We start from the raw sequence: 16,553 nt of genomic DNA, 5'->3' as shown, positions 1-16,553 counted from the left end.
TCAAGAATATTATAAAAGCTATTCTTGCCCGCAGTGGGGATGCAAACTGAACGGTCACCAAGGTCACTTTCAGTTTAAAAGGTTGGAGTTTTTCTTTCATCTTGTATGTAACACTACCTTTAAACTATTACTCTTAAGCATTGCCCCTGTTTTTTAGCTCTCTGCAGTCTCTTTGATTTCCTAACTGAAAAATTGATTCCACTAGCAAAAATAAAAAGCATCTATTAAGAGGATGAGTCCTTCAGCTTGTTCATATGCATAGATGGGCACATCGCTAAGTATGTGATGAAGAACAGGTCCTTTCACTATGATTAAGAAAGTGTGAATAAATCATCTCTTGAAACTCAATCTTCTCTACGAAGTCAGTGCAAAAAGAACAGAAACTTTGGAAGGCAGGTCTCCAGTTCACAACCAAATTTAGAACTTGTCTTCAAGACTTCTTCATATTCTTTCCAGAACATTGGGCCTTGTGAAAGGTCCCATCAGTAAAAAATAAAATACACACACACATGCTTATTAATATTAAAGCTTTTGAAGGAGTTTCTCACCTTCACAGTGGTAGGTACTGAAGGATGAATTGTACCTGGTGGGAGTTTTCTTCCCTCTGTGGTGAAGTAAACTCAGTTTTACACATCAGATGACTCCAGTGTGTTTCCCCCTAGACAACTAGTCCTCTTTATTCAGGCAAAAACTGTGTGATGGGAGTCCCAAAATGTTTGTTTCTGGAATTCGACTCACAAGAGAAAATTAGATAGCCTCTTGGTCCACTTCCTATCAGAGTAAACCTGATGGAAGGGCGAATGGGGGAAGGGAACTGAAACCAGCTTTAAGAACTTTTTGTCCTAAACTTCACAAGCACAGAAAGTGAATGTAACATTTTTTGGGAAACCACACATTGCCTGTGGATCTTCACTACCAACACGCAAGACACACACACACATACACACACACAGCCCCCAAGCCATAGGCGACTGCTACTGGCAAATGCCTCCTCTCCAATCACCACAGCTAGGAAAGATTTCCTAGAGCCCCAACGCACCACAACAGATGGGGTCTCTGGCAGCCCTGGGCTGCAGCCCACTAGTCTGTGGAATGACAGCGTGGAAGGTGTTGCAAGGAAATCCCTTGCATGCTTTGTGGTATGTTAAAAATGCAGCATCATCCTCTTTGCTCCCTTTTCTTCAGCAGAAAAGCAGAATTCGAGGGCACAGGGAAACCGGAGGGGCAAAAAGGCGGCTTGCCTCCAGGAGCCCTCCCTCCACGCCCCACCCCCCCGCGCCCCGCGCCTCAGGCTCTAATTGCCAGCGCTCCAATGGGCCAGCAGCACCTTCACCAGTTTCCTCTTCCATTCACTATAGCAAGGAGCGAAGAGGGAAAACAAAACTCTAAAAATAACTGCCCGCATCTTAAAAAAAGAAAAGCTTAGCTCCCCACCACCACCGCTCCCTCCCTTCTAGTCTCTCTCCTCCCCGCCCCCCCCCGCCCCTTATGGGGCACATGCCTGCTTCTTACAACACCGAGGCACATGGTTCCAGTTAGGCACCGAACCCCATCAGGACGGAGAGGAAATCCACATCTGTGGGACGCTCCGCACGGAACCACCTCCAGCGAGGGAGGCCGGGGGACTGCAGCACGGAGATGAAGGGCTAGACCGAGGGAACGCTGCTCATGCGGTGAGAGGGGCGCGGGAGGAGGCAAGAGCGCGGGGAGGCAGGGGAGGGGTGGGCCCCGCGGTGCCCCCACAGCGCCCGCCGCGGGCCCCCACGCGCGCTGTCGATATTTGCCCGCCTTGCTGCAACTTGCTGCAGTGTTTGAAAGAGTAGTAAGAGCGCATGGAGGTGGGGCCGGGGAAAGACCAGGCGGAGTGGTTGGGGGTGAACGCGGAGGGGGTGGGGAGGCGGCGGTGTGGGGAAGGGGGCTGGCCCGGAGGGGGTGGGATGGGGGAGTGGGGGTAGCCCGGCGCTTACACATGTCACATGTGCTTTTTAAGACGGCCGGGAGCGCCTGCGAGCTGGATCTGGTGGAGGATGCTGCGGCAGGTGCTTCGCAGAGGGCTCCAGTCGTTCTGCCACAGGCTGGGCTTGTGCGTGAGCCGGCACCCGGTCTTTTTCCTCACCGTGCCCGCAGTCCTGACCATCACCTTCGGCCTCAGCGCGCTCAACCGCTTCCAGCCCGAGGGCGACCTGGAGCGCCTGGTCGCTCCCAGCCACAGCCTGGCCAAGATCGAGCGCAGCCTGGCCAGCAGCCTTTTCCCCCTGGACCAGTCCAAAAGCCAGCTCTATTCGGACTTACACACCCCTGGGAGGTATGGCAGGGTGATCCTCCTCTCCCCACCCGGGGACAATATTTTGCTCCAGGCTGAGGGGATCCTGCAGACCCACCGAGCCGTGCTGGAAATGAAGGTGAACCACAAGGGCTATAATTATACTTTTTCCCATCTGTGTGTGTTGAAAAATCAGGATAAGAAATGCGTGCTGGATGATATTATTTCAGTGCTAGAGGATCTCAGGCAGGCTGCCGTCTCCAATAAGACAACAGCCAGGGTGCAAGTGAGGTATCCCAACACTAAATTAAAGGTATGCTCCTCCTGCATGCTTCTGCCAATTAAAGAGGCAGCACTTCATTTCTTGCCCTAAACAAGCAAAGAAAATGCAGAGGTCTCATCCTTAAGACTCAGAAGCTAATGCTTCTTTCATTTCTTGGGTGGGGGTGGGGGGGAAGATGGGCAACTGAGTGAAGAAAACAGGCAATGAATGGTATGACTAGATATTAAGAAATTCAAAACCAAACAAAACAAATGCCAAAAATGAAAAAAAAATGGAAAAAAGTTGTTTCTGAGACCCTGCAATTACATCTTTGTTCAGGGTTAATAAATCAGTGAATGGAAGGGGGAGGGGGAATCCTGAACAATTTGGGGGATTTCTTTTCATTATGGGGCTCGATGTATTTCTTATTACTGATTACACATCCACCTGGTGCCATATCCACCTATTTACATCTTCGGCCTGGCTTGATTTTGACATGCAGAGATTTTGTGTTTTGGTGCCTTGGGAGTGTGTGTCTGGAAGCAGTGGATATGAATGTAGTAGGGATTCCAGGAATTATGTGTAAGTGTGTTAGCATAGCAAAAGAAGCAAAAATTTTCTGTGTGTAAAAATGGGGATATGCAGCTAACTGCTGTACTAGTTCCTGAGTCCTGTTATCTTCCTTTTCCATGACAAAATCCAGACCAAACCAAGATTATTATAACAGCCCAATAGCAGAAAGAAGAAAGAAAGAAAGAAAGAAAGAAAGAAAGAAAGAAAGAAAGAAAGGAGAAAGAAAGAAAGAGAAAGAATTCTACAGTCAACAAAAATTACAAAAAAAAAAGATTATTTCAGCATTAAATATATTGTGCTGTTTAAACTCTCAATTCAAATTTTGTTCCTCAAATGAGATTTCTAAGCTCATTCTACACTGTCAGGATTGAGCTGCTGCAGGCAATGAGGCATGTAGTCTCCAGGTGACTGAAGTTTCAGGGACAAATGTGACTTCCAAAAGAGTCACTGCACCATTTGTATGCTCAACCCTGTGCATGTTCAGAACCAAGAACTCCTAAGACAGGTGTTTCCCAAGAAGGAGGAATTTTCTTTCTTCTCATGTATATAAGGCTATATACGTGCTTCCATAGAGATAATGGGATAGGAAGGACCTCAGTGTGGATAAATGGATGGCCTAATATAGTAAATCATTAATACTTCTGTTTATGGATTTGATATAGTCAGCATCTCTACATGATTTAAAAAGAACTTTCTCAGGGGTTTTTTTTGTTGTTGTTAAAAGGCTCTTTTTTGTGCATTGAAGGAGGACTTAATGCACTTAGAAACTAGGGATACCTCAGGAAACCTCATAACCTGCCTCCTTTTAACATGTTGTCCTTGTTTAAATGCATCCAGAGGCTGACAGGGTTTCAGCTTTACAAAGGTGAGCAGTCCGCTGGGGTTTACTGAAACTAGACAGATCATTCATCAGCTTGAAATCTAGGTAAGGGCTTGCCTGCTTCACACTTATTGAAGGAAGCATGATGAATCTATGTGGCTGGGCAGCATGCTTTTTGTTACCTGACTCCTTTACCATCAACATTATCACTTGCTACAGAAAAGGATGCAGTGGAGAGGTGATCTTCCTAGTCTACAGTCTGTTACCTGAGCTCGTAGCTATGCCAAACATCTGGTGTAAAGAAAGGTTTGAAACTATTACATATACATAAGCTTCAATTTGTTTTCCCTATGGAGGCAAGTTTGCAGATTATTCACATGCATTATTAGTTGGGTCCCTTATTTCCTTTATCCAGCAGTACTCTCCAGGTGTAAGAGGTTTGTCCAGTCAGCCACTGTCCCAATATTTTGTTTACCTGGCAATATCATGATGACATTTCAGTATAAACCCCTGAGGTCTTGGATTCACTCATTTAATAATTGGTTGTGCTCCTATGATTTACTAGGGGCTCTTCTAGGCCCACAAGACAGAATTTGGGGTAAGAAAAAAAGGTTCTTATTCTCATGGGGCTTAAAAGTAATATATGTCAGTATCTTCACCCAGAGTTATCTGAGAGCAGGGACTCTGCAATTTCTGGGTTCCTGAGCCAACACCACACTAGGCCTATAACTGGTGCTCCATCTAAACTTTTTGGCTGATTGGTTGGTAGATCTACATCTTGGTAGGAGTCAGTAGGTAATCAAAGAAGAATGGAGTAATTGATTACAAAGGTCAGTGTAGTCATAGTAAAATTATTCTATTAACCATAAAAAGAACAGGAGAATTACACATTGGCTCTATCAACTGTAGACCCTATTCTGCTACATTCTAATGTCAGTGCCTCGTCCAGTGCGCTGGCTTGACTCTCTCTGCATGGCGTCAGTGGGAGTTGTAGAAGCTGTTTGGGAAAATGAATCCTTTGAGTCTCTTTTGAGAGCAGTAGGCCCTTTCAAGCATCCAGAGGTAATCTCACCCATGTTAATGTAATATAATATATAGTTTGTGCAGTACCACGGATAACTCGAATTTTATCCAAGTGTCTCCAAGGACTCCTAGGTTAAGAGCTTGGCACAGAGCAAAATGAGATGGCCTTTTGTTTGGATTATATGTTATTTGGAAATGATTTGGATTCACATGTGGCAGTGATTCTCAGAGGGTGTCCCTGTGATGCTGATGTGTAGTAAAGTTTGAGAACTTCTGGTGTATGCAGTTTGAGGGGAAATTTTATACTTACATTTTATGGCTCTCTAACTCATTCTGCTTTCCTCTCTCATACTTGGATCACCACCCTTCCCAACTCAATATGGAAAATTTTCATGATGGAAGATGCTATTGATGGGCCAGGGAAGCAGGAGTTGTGGAAAAATGCAAAATAAATGGCACTGGCTGTGTAATGTGAGTAGGAATTGTCAATCTCTTGACATGAAAGAAGCAGTAGGTCAGTTCTTGGAGATCCTCTGTAGATATGTAAACACTGATTGACAGAAAGAAGTAGCCAGAAACAGTTCTGACAATTGGAAGGGCATCTTCCAAATATTATTAAGACACCCAAATATTCCTGAGCACAGAAGGGTTTAGAACTTCTGATAAACATGATTATCTTGACAAGGTGATCCAGAGAAGCAGGGACATAGAAAGTTGGCTGGCATGGAATTCCAAACAGAGGTTCAAATAAAGCTAGTATGAAAAAAACAGGAGGCAGCTTAGGATACTACAGAAGATATGAAACATACACACATTTTCAAAAACTGTGTAGAAAAGATGCCAAAATCTACAATTCCTACACCTATGTAATATGAACTCTGTAAGTGTACCTGTCATTAAAATATTTATATTATTATATCCATTATTATATCCCTGATTAGACACAAAGGTCATGTCTTATATTCCTTCTATGCATGCTATTTATGTTCCCCCACTCCAGCCTAATCTGATTCTTTGTAGGTAGTATTCATATCATTGATTAGCCTATTAATTTGTACATTTGCACTGTGATATCATAAGATTATCACCACTTTTCAAACCTCTGTGGCATGCTTTTATTTTTAAAGGTATTCTCTACATTCTCTAGATTTCTATAAAGTGTTTTTGGTTTAGAGGCCTTTTTTTTCCACTTAGTAAACCTACATATTGTATAAGTTAATAGAATGTGGCCAGACTGAATTTTTAAATTAAATATATAACATATTGCTGAAACCAGGCTCTTGAATAAAATGAATCTGGCACTCAAAATCCTTAAGCAAGGACTGCTCTGGACTCCAAGAAATGTTTCCATGATTATTCAAGTGGCTCGGGTGTTTGCAGGTGGTATTACTCATTGTAGGCCATCATGCCCTCACTTTTCCATCTGGCTAATTCTAAGAAAGTAACAATTTCCATGTCCCCAGTTCTTTATTTTACCATGGTGAAAGGCACAGGTAAAGAAGAAGCAGACAAATGTGGTCCATAGCAAGTGGTAAGGAAGAAATGAAACAGATTTGGTTCCCCTGCAGCCTGTCCTCCCTGTTAAATTTCATTAATATCACACTTATGAACAGATGTTTAACCGGAGTGTCTGTGCTCCAATATACCACACTTAAGAACAGGAGCAAAAAAAGACTTTCCTCTTTTTTTAATAAGGGACAGTGTTTCTTTGGGTACATTTCAAGGTTTGGAAGATGTTGCCTCTGATTATTTAGTTCCAATCTCATTGGAAGGGCAACTTAAGCCAACATGGAGAGTGAGGACCAACATTGTTTTAGAAACTTCCAAGAAGGTCATTCTATAGACCTCTTTCCCTAATTTATCCTAATATCTTATTAGACATCCATGTCAGGATCTTATCTCAGGATATTCTGATTAAACGTACCTTCCTGATTCTATCTCTTAATAGGGGAAAACATTGCTGCCTTATTGAATATTCTCATTGTGTACTATGTGGTACTGGAGTTTTATACACACCATGTTATATTTCCAAGTTTATGAGTCAGGGGAATATTTTTATTCTCATTTGATAGGTAAGGAAAGTAAAGACCAGGAGGTTAAATGACTTCTACGAGGTTCCCAAGGTAGTACATGTTGGAGCTGGGATTTAAATCCAGGTCTGTCTATACCAAAGTTCATATTCTTAATCACAATACTATATTAGGTCCTATCATACCCTGCACCATTCTTTGTTACAACAGGCCTTTGTACTAAGACAAATCTAGTGCTGTAATTCCCAAGCCATCTCAAATCCACACTAAAAGACTACTGCTGATCTTTCACAATAGTGCCCCTGCTCACTCAGAGTCACCAGTCCATAAGGTGGAGAAATGAAGCCTCATTTCTCTTATTCACGCAAAAGGGAATGAAACTTCCAGTCTGGACAAACTCATACCCTCTGCCTGCCATGGAACCTGCTACAAATTGTTTAGCAAATTTCTCACTGGCACATGATTTCCTCTTTAATACCATTTTGCACCAACTCAGAACAAACAATGGTGAGGCTCCAGGATCAACTGCAAGTGGGAAGTCTATAATGTGGCCCCAAGTTTTCAGATAGAGGATTTTGTGCCAGACAAGCTTGGGTGTTTTTGTCTTAAATTGGCATCAGGAAGAATGATTGATGTGATAGCATGGGATAATACAATGCAGACTAAATTGAGAAATGTTCAGAACATCTAAGTTCTAAAGCCAGTTCTTTAAAGATTTGTGTGACAATGGACAAGTCTCATCACCAGTCTGGGCCTCAAGTTCTAGTATTCTTCTGTAACATTCCACTATGTAGTAGATAAATACCATCACAGTGGATTTGGGAATATATATTAGAATATTTTTTCCTGTGGAATAAAGTAGACGTGTTTGGTTAGATGTGAACTATGCTATTGAATGATGTTAATCATAGTTTCCTAGTGAAATTATTGTAAAATCTATTTCCTAGCCATCATGTCAGGATTAGTTAATTAAATTTTTCTGAGTGCTGGTTTAAAAACTGGTCCCCATACAAAGAGAGCAAGGAGAGACCAAAGAAAGAAGCAGGCCACTCTAGATTGGAAGGTGGCAGGTGTAATGAGCAAGAGAACTTACCTACGAGGCTTGTCTTGGGCAGCACCACGATGAGTAGACCTCTATACCTGCCTGCAAGAATCTTAAAAGTCTATATGGAGGCCTAACTAGGTTCAGTCACATACCTGTCCAGATGGTCTCAAAAACACATTGCTCTCTCAGGACTCCATCCTTGAAAACGTCTCCCACTATGAGACTAGTGGACAGAACATACACTCCAAGGCCAGGGAAGGGGATGAGGAGCCTCTGATTGCCCAGGTCCGGCTCATGGGTCAACTGGCGGTTATGTCCTCTTGATGACCTCCTACAACACTGAGCATCCAAATGGGCAAAAGACTTGCCTGTTATGGGGGTCTATCTCCTTCTCCTTGGCTTTAACAAAGACCTATTCTTAATAAACTAAATAATTTTCATAATTTTTTACTCTTTTCATTTTTGAAAATCAAAATCATTTTGAAAATCTTCTGGTACTTCCCTCAGTGGTGTAGGACTACCACGAGCTTGGGGTAAGGGTAAGGAAAAGAAGTGGAAGAGACACATCAACATGGTAGAAGCACAGGAAGAACTAAGGCCACTCCCGCCACAACATGATCCACTCCTTTGCCTCTCCTGCCACTTTAAGCAATAATTAGCTCTGTTGTTTTCTTAATCTTTTCTATGACACACATTATTTAACTGAAACAAGATATTACATTTTGCCTTTATATTGTATTTGGAGAGTATTTTCCATTTTAACCCAGTAGCTATTACATCATTATTGGACCACATTGCCTTTAATTCAATTTTAGAGTGATCAACATATGCTCAAACCTATTCTAGATACTTTCAAACACTTCTCTATGTGCTCAGTATAAATATTTTTAAAGAGGAAGTCTGGAAATTCCAAGATTCTAGATTTGCATAAGACAGCTCTAGATTGGACAGCAGGTCTGTTTCTTCCCTGAGTCAAAGAGATCACCCCGGGGGGACCCCTCCCCAGGGTGAAATCCTGGAAGTGACTCATTTCTCTGGATTGTTTCTGCCTGCATGCTGGTGGATAGGGTTACATTCATCACAGCCCTGGCACACAGCAACATTTAGGCAATGCTTCTGGCTTATAAGGGTGCCAAGTTGCATTGTAAACCACAAAATCAGTTTTGTTTTGTTTTGTTTTCTAAGACCTTGTTCCCCAAAGTGTTGCATATGGACCGGCAGCGGCAATATCACCTGAGAGCTTATCAGAAATGAAAACTCCCCAGGTCACACCTGACTGGAATCTGCATTTTCACAAGGCCCCTAGATGACTCATATGCATCTGAAAGTTTGAGAAGCTCAGGTCTAAGACACAAGGTTGACCTAAGTATTCTTCATTCATGGCTGAGCCTAAAGTAACACATGTCAATTCAGACCAAAAACACCCATAAGAAAATTGAGTAATTGAGCCTGTAGCCATATCATTGAGTCATATGATAGAGACATTGAAGAAACGCCTGGAGAATTAGTGAGCAGCTATTTCACACTGAGAAACACTCGTCCCTATCATCTGTAGTCGGGCCTGTCACGTGGTTAAGCTTAAAGCTGATTACTGTCGTTCAATATTTTCCAAAAATGTTGAAATTAAATCTAACCATCTCTTTAAGAAAAAACATCAGCAGCATTTTTCTCAAGCCCCTTTGCAGTTATTTCACAAGAGTAGCAACATTAAGGCTTAGTTAGCCTAATTATGTTAATATAATATGAGAACACAAGGTATAGGAACTATCCATAGGAGCAAGAGTATTTGGGAAAATGAAACACGGAATTACCGTGGAGCATATTTTTAAAGTGGCCTTGCAATCCATGCTTTTCTCAGGCAGGATTATTATGGCAGAGCCATTCACTGAAATCAAGGCTTATTCTCTGTCATTCAAGGGAATTCAGGGCCTCTGAAAGGTACCTGAAGAGCAGCGCTCAGAATGAATGAACCCTGTTTAGTTATAGGATTTGTGTTAGAACATCCAATGTTTTCCCTCCAGAGCTACCCTCCCAACGTGGAGAGACCTCACCTGGGCCCCTCTGACTTTCCTCCGCTCTCTCAAAGGCTGAAGGCAAAGTACAGGCTCTGGATTCTGGAAAGCCGAAATATGTTCAAAAGGTTCTCATAGCTTCAGACGGTCCTTGAATATTCATGGCAAATGGAGACTTGCCTGGATGGTTCAGGTTCAGGCTCAAAGTTTATATTTCCCTTTGAATGTTCAGGTCTGTGCTTTCACCTCACCGGGTTTCTTAATTACATGGACGGAGAGAGTGTTCGGTTCTGATTGTCACTGCAGGTCATGCTCATATGGGCAAGATGCACATTTGATTCAAAAGCCATTCCTGTGCACACTCATCCAGGTAACAATTGTGTCGGCTGCATGCCAGGCTCTGTATTGGGCACTGGAGATTCTGTGGGGTACAAAACAGATGTGCATTCGCCGTCCAGGAGCTTGAGCCTTGTAAAAAAGACAAAAATCACATAAATTCATAACTACAGATTATCATGGTGGGAAAAATACATATGCTGTGAGAGTGGGATGAGTGGAATACCAAGTCTTGGGGTGTTGGAAACAGTTTTCTTGAGGAGGTGACTGTGAGCTGAGATCTAAGCTGAGGCACTTGACATGCATGGGCTGGATGGTAGACACAGAGTACAAAAGGGAGGACATGGACCTTAGAAGCATTGGATGAGAGCCACTGTGGATGGAAGTTTCCAGCGATGATGAGGAGAATGCTGAGGGCCATTGTAAGACTTTCTTGAGGGTTGGTGTAACACAAGTTAGATCCAGGTCTATGGATGTAGACTGTCTGTGTTTAGATCTTTGCCCCATTAGCTCTCTGACTCTGTACAAATTATTTTCACCTCTTTGTAACTCAGCTCCCTCCTCATAGTCCCTATCTCTTAGCATTGAGTAGGTTAAATGAGTTCATGATACCTGAAAGCAGTGCTTCTCAAGCTCTAATTGTTACCTGGGGATCTTGTTAAGAACACAGATTCTGTTTCAGTAGGTCTGGTGTGGGTGACAGTCTGCATGTCTAGCAAGTGACGCTGATGCCACGGTCCACGGACCACATCGTGAGCAGGAAAGGCATACAGCATTAGAACAGCACCCGGTTTGTTGTAAATTCTTAACAAATGCTGGTGACTTAACTCCTTGAGTGCTGATACTCTGCCCTCATCCCGATTAGCCCTTTTTGTTTCAACCCTCAAAGCTGAAAAATCTTTCTGCCATATGGTAGTATCCTTATTTCCGTAGTAAGCACAGTATGAAGGATACAGATCCCTCTGTTTTTTGCACTAAAGACCTTAAGCTGCCTCCAGGGTTATCATTCTGAATGTGACCTCTCTTTGCCAAGGATAGTAAAGAGCAGATAAGGAAAGTGTGGGACCTTGGTTTCTGTGTCCACTGGGTTTGGAAGTATCTTGGAGGTTACATTTTTGTGATATTCTTAGTAGAGTAGCCTTGACCACTCTCTCCCCTAGAGGCATTTGCATCGTTCTGGTTCTCCTCCTATGTCTCTGATGGTTCTCTACTTCTTACTGGCTCCCTCTTCTTACTACTCCCATATTTATAATGGCCCCCATAAAACACTCTTTTTCATTGTCCATTCTGTCAATATTCTTATTCAAGCCAAGTTTCTATTTTCTTCTACATCTATGATTCTTTGAATGGCATCTCTATTCTGTCATTTGCTCAGGCTCAGAATGTCCATCACCTGTAATTAACTCTTTTTGCCCCTACCTCCAACCAGCCAAGACATATATACACAGTAATAGCTAATTAACTACTGGGTCCTGACACCAGGAGTTCTCCTAGCATGGTCCTTGGACCAACAGCATCCACACCACCTAGGAACTTGTTAGAAATGTGAATCCTCAGACCTCATTCCAGATCTGCTGAAACTTTAAGAGTGGCACCCAACAAGCCCTGTAGGTGACTGATTCCTACTCAAGTGAGAAAACCCTTGTTCTACAAGAATGGTGTTCAATCTTGCCTGAGTGTAGGAATCGTGAGGGTGGACTTCAAAATACTGATATGTAGGTCTTATCCCCAGAGATTCTGACTTAATTAGTCTGGAAGAGGCATGGGCATCCGGAATTTAAAAATAAATAAATAAATAAATAAATATAAAAACAAAAACCCTCCTCCACTGATTAAAATGAATTACCAAGGTTTCAGACCAAGGTCTCCTTTTCAATTCTTTTTTCCTTTTCTTTCTCCTCTCTCCCCCTTGGGCCTTCATTACCCATTACCTATTTTATTTGTGTGATAGTCTAATCTCTCTCCTATAATTTCTCACACTTGGAACATAGTCTGTGTAACAGGACTTGATTATATTTTGTTGATTATATTTTCTTCTAACCAAATCCTACAAGTGCTTCCCATTGCCTAGAGAAGAAGTTACAATCTCCTGACCATGGCCATGGAGGACTTTCCTTGGCCAGGCCCCCAACTTTCCTTCTAGTGTCAAGTTACAGTACATCATACACTGTCACCAAACCAAAGTAAGCCCACCCTGAACTTTCCTGTTTTCTTACCTCCATTTATACTGTTCCTTTTGCTTGGAATTTCTTTCACACTGTCAAACTCACCCACATTTCTTAAAAGCTGAGGCCCCAAAGCCACTTTTTCCATGGAGTTTCTCTAAGTGCCTCCAAAGATAGAAGACTCTTCCATGCACTTTAGAGGTACTTCGAAGGCAGTTCCCTTAATCACAGTCTGTTATTACAGATTTGTTGCGAGTCTGCTGAAATAAAACTATATGTGCCTCATGAGCCAATAGAGCTGGTAGCCTTCATTAGATAAATTGACTTGCCTGGGAGGAGCTAGCCAATAAGAAGATCTGTAGGGCAAGCCCTTGAGGGAAATTCTAAGAGAACAAGGAAAAAAGCCCACCCCAGTGAGTCTGACATTCTTAGGCTGTGTCTAAACCCTAAAGATAGATGGCCACAGAAGGACACTGAGAGTTGTGTCTGTGAGTGGTCCTGAGATATATGAGACACAAAAAATGCAGCTTTGGGCCAAAGAGCCAAGAAGTCATCAGAAGAGGGAGAGAGAGACTTTTTCTCCACCTGTACACAGCACACATGTGACTTTAGCTCAGGAGAGACTGCAGGGAGCATGACATGGCTTGGGCACCTGGTAGGGCTGCCAGATTTAGCAAATAAAAATACAGGGCACCAAGTTAAATTTGAATTTTGGATAAGCAAAGGACAATTTTTTAGTATAAGTGTGTCCTATATATATATTGCTTTCTTTACTTATCAGATATTCAGATTTAACTGGGTGTCCAGTATTTTATCTAGCAGCCTCGTATTATGAAAACTCACAGAATCACATCTGAAAACCACAGCCCTGACTTCAGAGAGTCCCAGGGACCAGTATCAGTGCTAACTCACAGTAGTGGTAATCAACCAAGGGGCTGGAGAAGACCAGGAAAAGTCTATTTGGGATGTGGTAAAGATAGCAGAAGGATTCCCAGAGATGCATGGGTAAAAGTTTTCAGGGGCCAGAGTTCCTGTCTCAAAGTGAGGATACAAGCAAGTGAAATTTAAGTTCTTCTTACTATGATCTTATCTGTACATTCTGCCCACAGGAAACCAAGTTATGTTTATTGTTTTAATAGTTCCAAGTGTTTATTTGCTAGTGAAATTAAAATTGAACGAATAAAAGACACTTATCCAAAGACTACACTGGATAAAGATTCCATTTAGGAGAAATGTCTTTTGTTTTATATTTTATCTATGGAGAAGATTAAGAATATTTATACATAAGAGAAAAATTTAATTAAAGAATGTAGATGATGGGTGTAGATTAGTGAAAATTTGTAGCATGGGAATATTAGCAAGCCAAAATTTGAACCCTAGACAGGATAGGTTACCCCTGCCACATATGAAATGTTGCATTAGAAACAAAGATGAAGCATGGTATTTCACATGCGTACAACAGCACGAAGGAGTATATGTGCTATTTAGAATCTCTCTTATTTTCCTTCAAGGTTATAAGACTTTTAAGGTCAGTGATCCATATCTGGTTCATATTTCTAGCTTTAAAAAAATGCAAGAAAATTCTAGTGTTTCATTTCTCTCTTCCCAAGAACCAGGTCTTCTTGCACAGTGCAGTTTGTGGGGTCATCTCTGTAGGGCCAATTCCTGGGCGGAAGAGGCAGAGCCTGAGTAATGGAGCATGAGGACAGGGACGGTGGGGCACCAGTTAAGTGCCCCCAGAGACAGACATACACCTGCTAGAGCTCCCAGGGGGCTGAGAAGCTCAGGGTCTGAACTAGTTTAATGACCCCTTTTCATAGATAGAGCATATCTCTCTAAGGGAATGACACATAAAATTTGTATTAGCAACTTGACTTTTGTTATCATTTCATTCTTTCCAGCCATTTTTTACATTGGGGATTCTTTTTAAGGAATTGGATCCTTTCTAGGCTGAGAAATTTTAGACTTTTTTTTTTATCAACTAATCACATCTTATCAGTATGTGTCTTACTAAATTCCCAACTTTATATTTTTAGTTAACTTATCTCAAAAAGTTGTTTATAAACTGATGTTATCCTACTTGACTTTTTCCTGATAGAAGAATATTTTGTTAATTGATAACTAAATTGATAAGAGATCCTCATTTCTCATCCCCATCTCCCTCAGCTTAGTAACCAGAAAACATATTGATGATGTTAAATATACAGCCTAAAGCAACAAATGTTTTTACTGAGGTGGGTCCTATTTCTTAATGGATTGAGATGGGAAGTGGGGCCCTTATTGACTGAGTCCCTCTTTTAAAATTTTTAAATAATGATGAAGAGGGTAATAAAAAGGAAACAGACAAATCTTTGAATCCAATTTTGTCATTTACTAGCTCTATGACTCAGACATGTTACTTAGTGTCTTTGTCCTTCAGTTTTTCTGTTAAAAAATCATGTTATTAATATCCATTCTATAGATTTTCAAAATTTCTGGCACTTGGTAGTTTCTTAATAAATTATAGCTATTTTTTATATCAATCCGACAACATAACAAAACCAAGGAAAGTTTAGGAAACCAAGTGAAAAATCTCTTACAATCTCACTCACCAATTCTATAAATGATTTATTTCTAGTCTTTAACTATACGATACATAGTTGTCATATATGGTATATGTCTTTTTTGATCCTGTTTATTTTCATTTTTTTCATAAGCATTTTCATAATTATAATTTTATCGGTTGCTCAAAAGTTTGGCAAATGACTGTGACATAATTTATTTAATTGTTCATTTATTGTTATCTTTAGAGTGTTTCTGGGGCAGTGTTTTTGGAACTGATCTTCACTATCTTTAATAGGCATAAGGAAGAAAGCAAAATATTCTGGCTTGTCAACAGAAGCTGTAGGAAAAGAACATTTTCTTACATGATTCTTACATTTTAAATACATTTAAAACACAAAGATACATTTGTATCTTACAGAAGCAAGATACAAATATAGGTCAACAAGTTCCAGGGGAGCAGATGTCCCAAGAAAAACCCTGGATACAAATTAGAAGGACCTGATTTATTTATAGACCAACTACGAAATGCTGTAAATTACTTTGTTAAGGACCACATCCAAGATTAAGCTTCTAAGAGTAGCTAGTGGCTTATCCTATTATGAAGTAATTCTACTGCTTTTCACTTGCTATAGCTCAGTGATTCTCAAAAGAAAAAATCCAGGAACTTTCCAATGTTATGATGCCCTGGAACCCCTCCCCAGACCACTGAATTAGAATCTCTGGGGAAAGGGCCTGAGCATCTGTGTTTTCAAAGTCTTTGTATGATTGCTGTGGATAACCAAACTGAGAAACATGGAAGGACCTTAGACCAGAAAGATCCCACCATCCTACCCAGCAACTTTGCAAATGATGAGAGGATAAGGGGGAAATGTTGTTTCCCCTGAACCCCAGCCTCAGGCCCTGTCTGAGATCACAAAAGAAAGAGCATTTGCCTTGATACCAATAATCACAGTACCATTTCCCCACCAGGTAAACTGCCTCCATGAGAGCTCTTTAACTAAATAAACAACTTCATCCTCTCCTATAATTCCTTAATCTGGTATTGACCGGCCAGAAATGTGATGTCTTAATCAATTTGTTATGCTCCAAAGATGTCCTGGATTGCTAGTCATTAGGAAAATATATCCCTTGACACTTTAAAAGGCATGCTTACTTAATACATTTTTGTAAGGAGATTAATGAAGAAAACCTGTAGGCACATGATAAATATTATTATCGTGATAGAGCCAAAGATAATAAATCTTGACAGTTCAAAGAAGTATAATACTAGGACTTGAAATAGACTTCCACTTTTTATTAAGTTGTTATTAGCTCCTTGATTTTCACCAGGATAACCCAAATTCCTTCGTATCATGAGGCGGTCATTGTTTGCTACTTTGTAACTAATTCATTAATGCTATCCATTGCTAGCCCATCCTTTTGATAAGTGCATAGTGGAAGATAAATATGTGTTGAATGAATGAAAGATCAAGTGAATTAA

The 16,553-nt window shown here is 41.2% G+C and overlaps 1 protein-coding gene across 2 annotated transcripts in view; it reads left to right on the top strand.

The window, feature by feature from the left end:
• The first annotated feature begins 1,509 nt into the window (after window positions 1–1,509).
• Window positions 1,510–16,553, top strand: part of LOC102750484 (patched domain-containing protein 4) — a 51,599-nt gene continuing 36,555 nt past the window's right edge. Inside the window, exons 1-2 of one of the 2 annotated variants that reach the window (XM_031030564.2) lie at window positions 1,510–1,673; window positions 1,991–2,402. In XM_031030564.2, coding sequence (XP_030886424.2) covers window positions 1,669–1,673; window positions 1,991–2,402 — 417 coding nt within the window. In that variant the 5' untranslated portion in view covers window positions 1,510–1,668. Of the gene's footprint in view, window positions 1,674–1,966; window positions 2,403–16,553 lie in introns of those variants that run through there. The other variant, XM_031030568.2, reaches the window with a different exon arrangement.

Source organism: Leptonychotes weddellii, chromosome 8, assembly GCF_054177405.1.
Source record: "Leptonychotes weddellii isolate Sample4059 chromosome 8, ASM5417740v2, whole genome shotgun sequence".
NCBI lineage: Eukaryota > Metazoa > Chordata > Mammalia > Carnivora > Phocidae > Leptonychotes > Leptonychotes weddellii.
The sequence above is the reverse complement of the archived record's forward strand: the minus strand, read 5'-3'. Positions and strand labels throughout refer to the sequence as shown.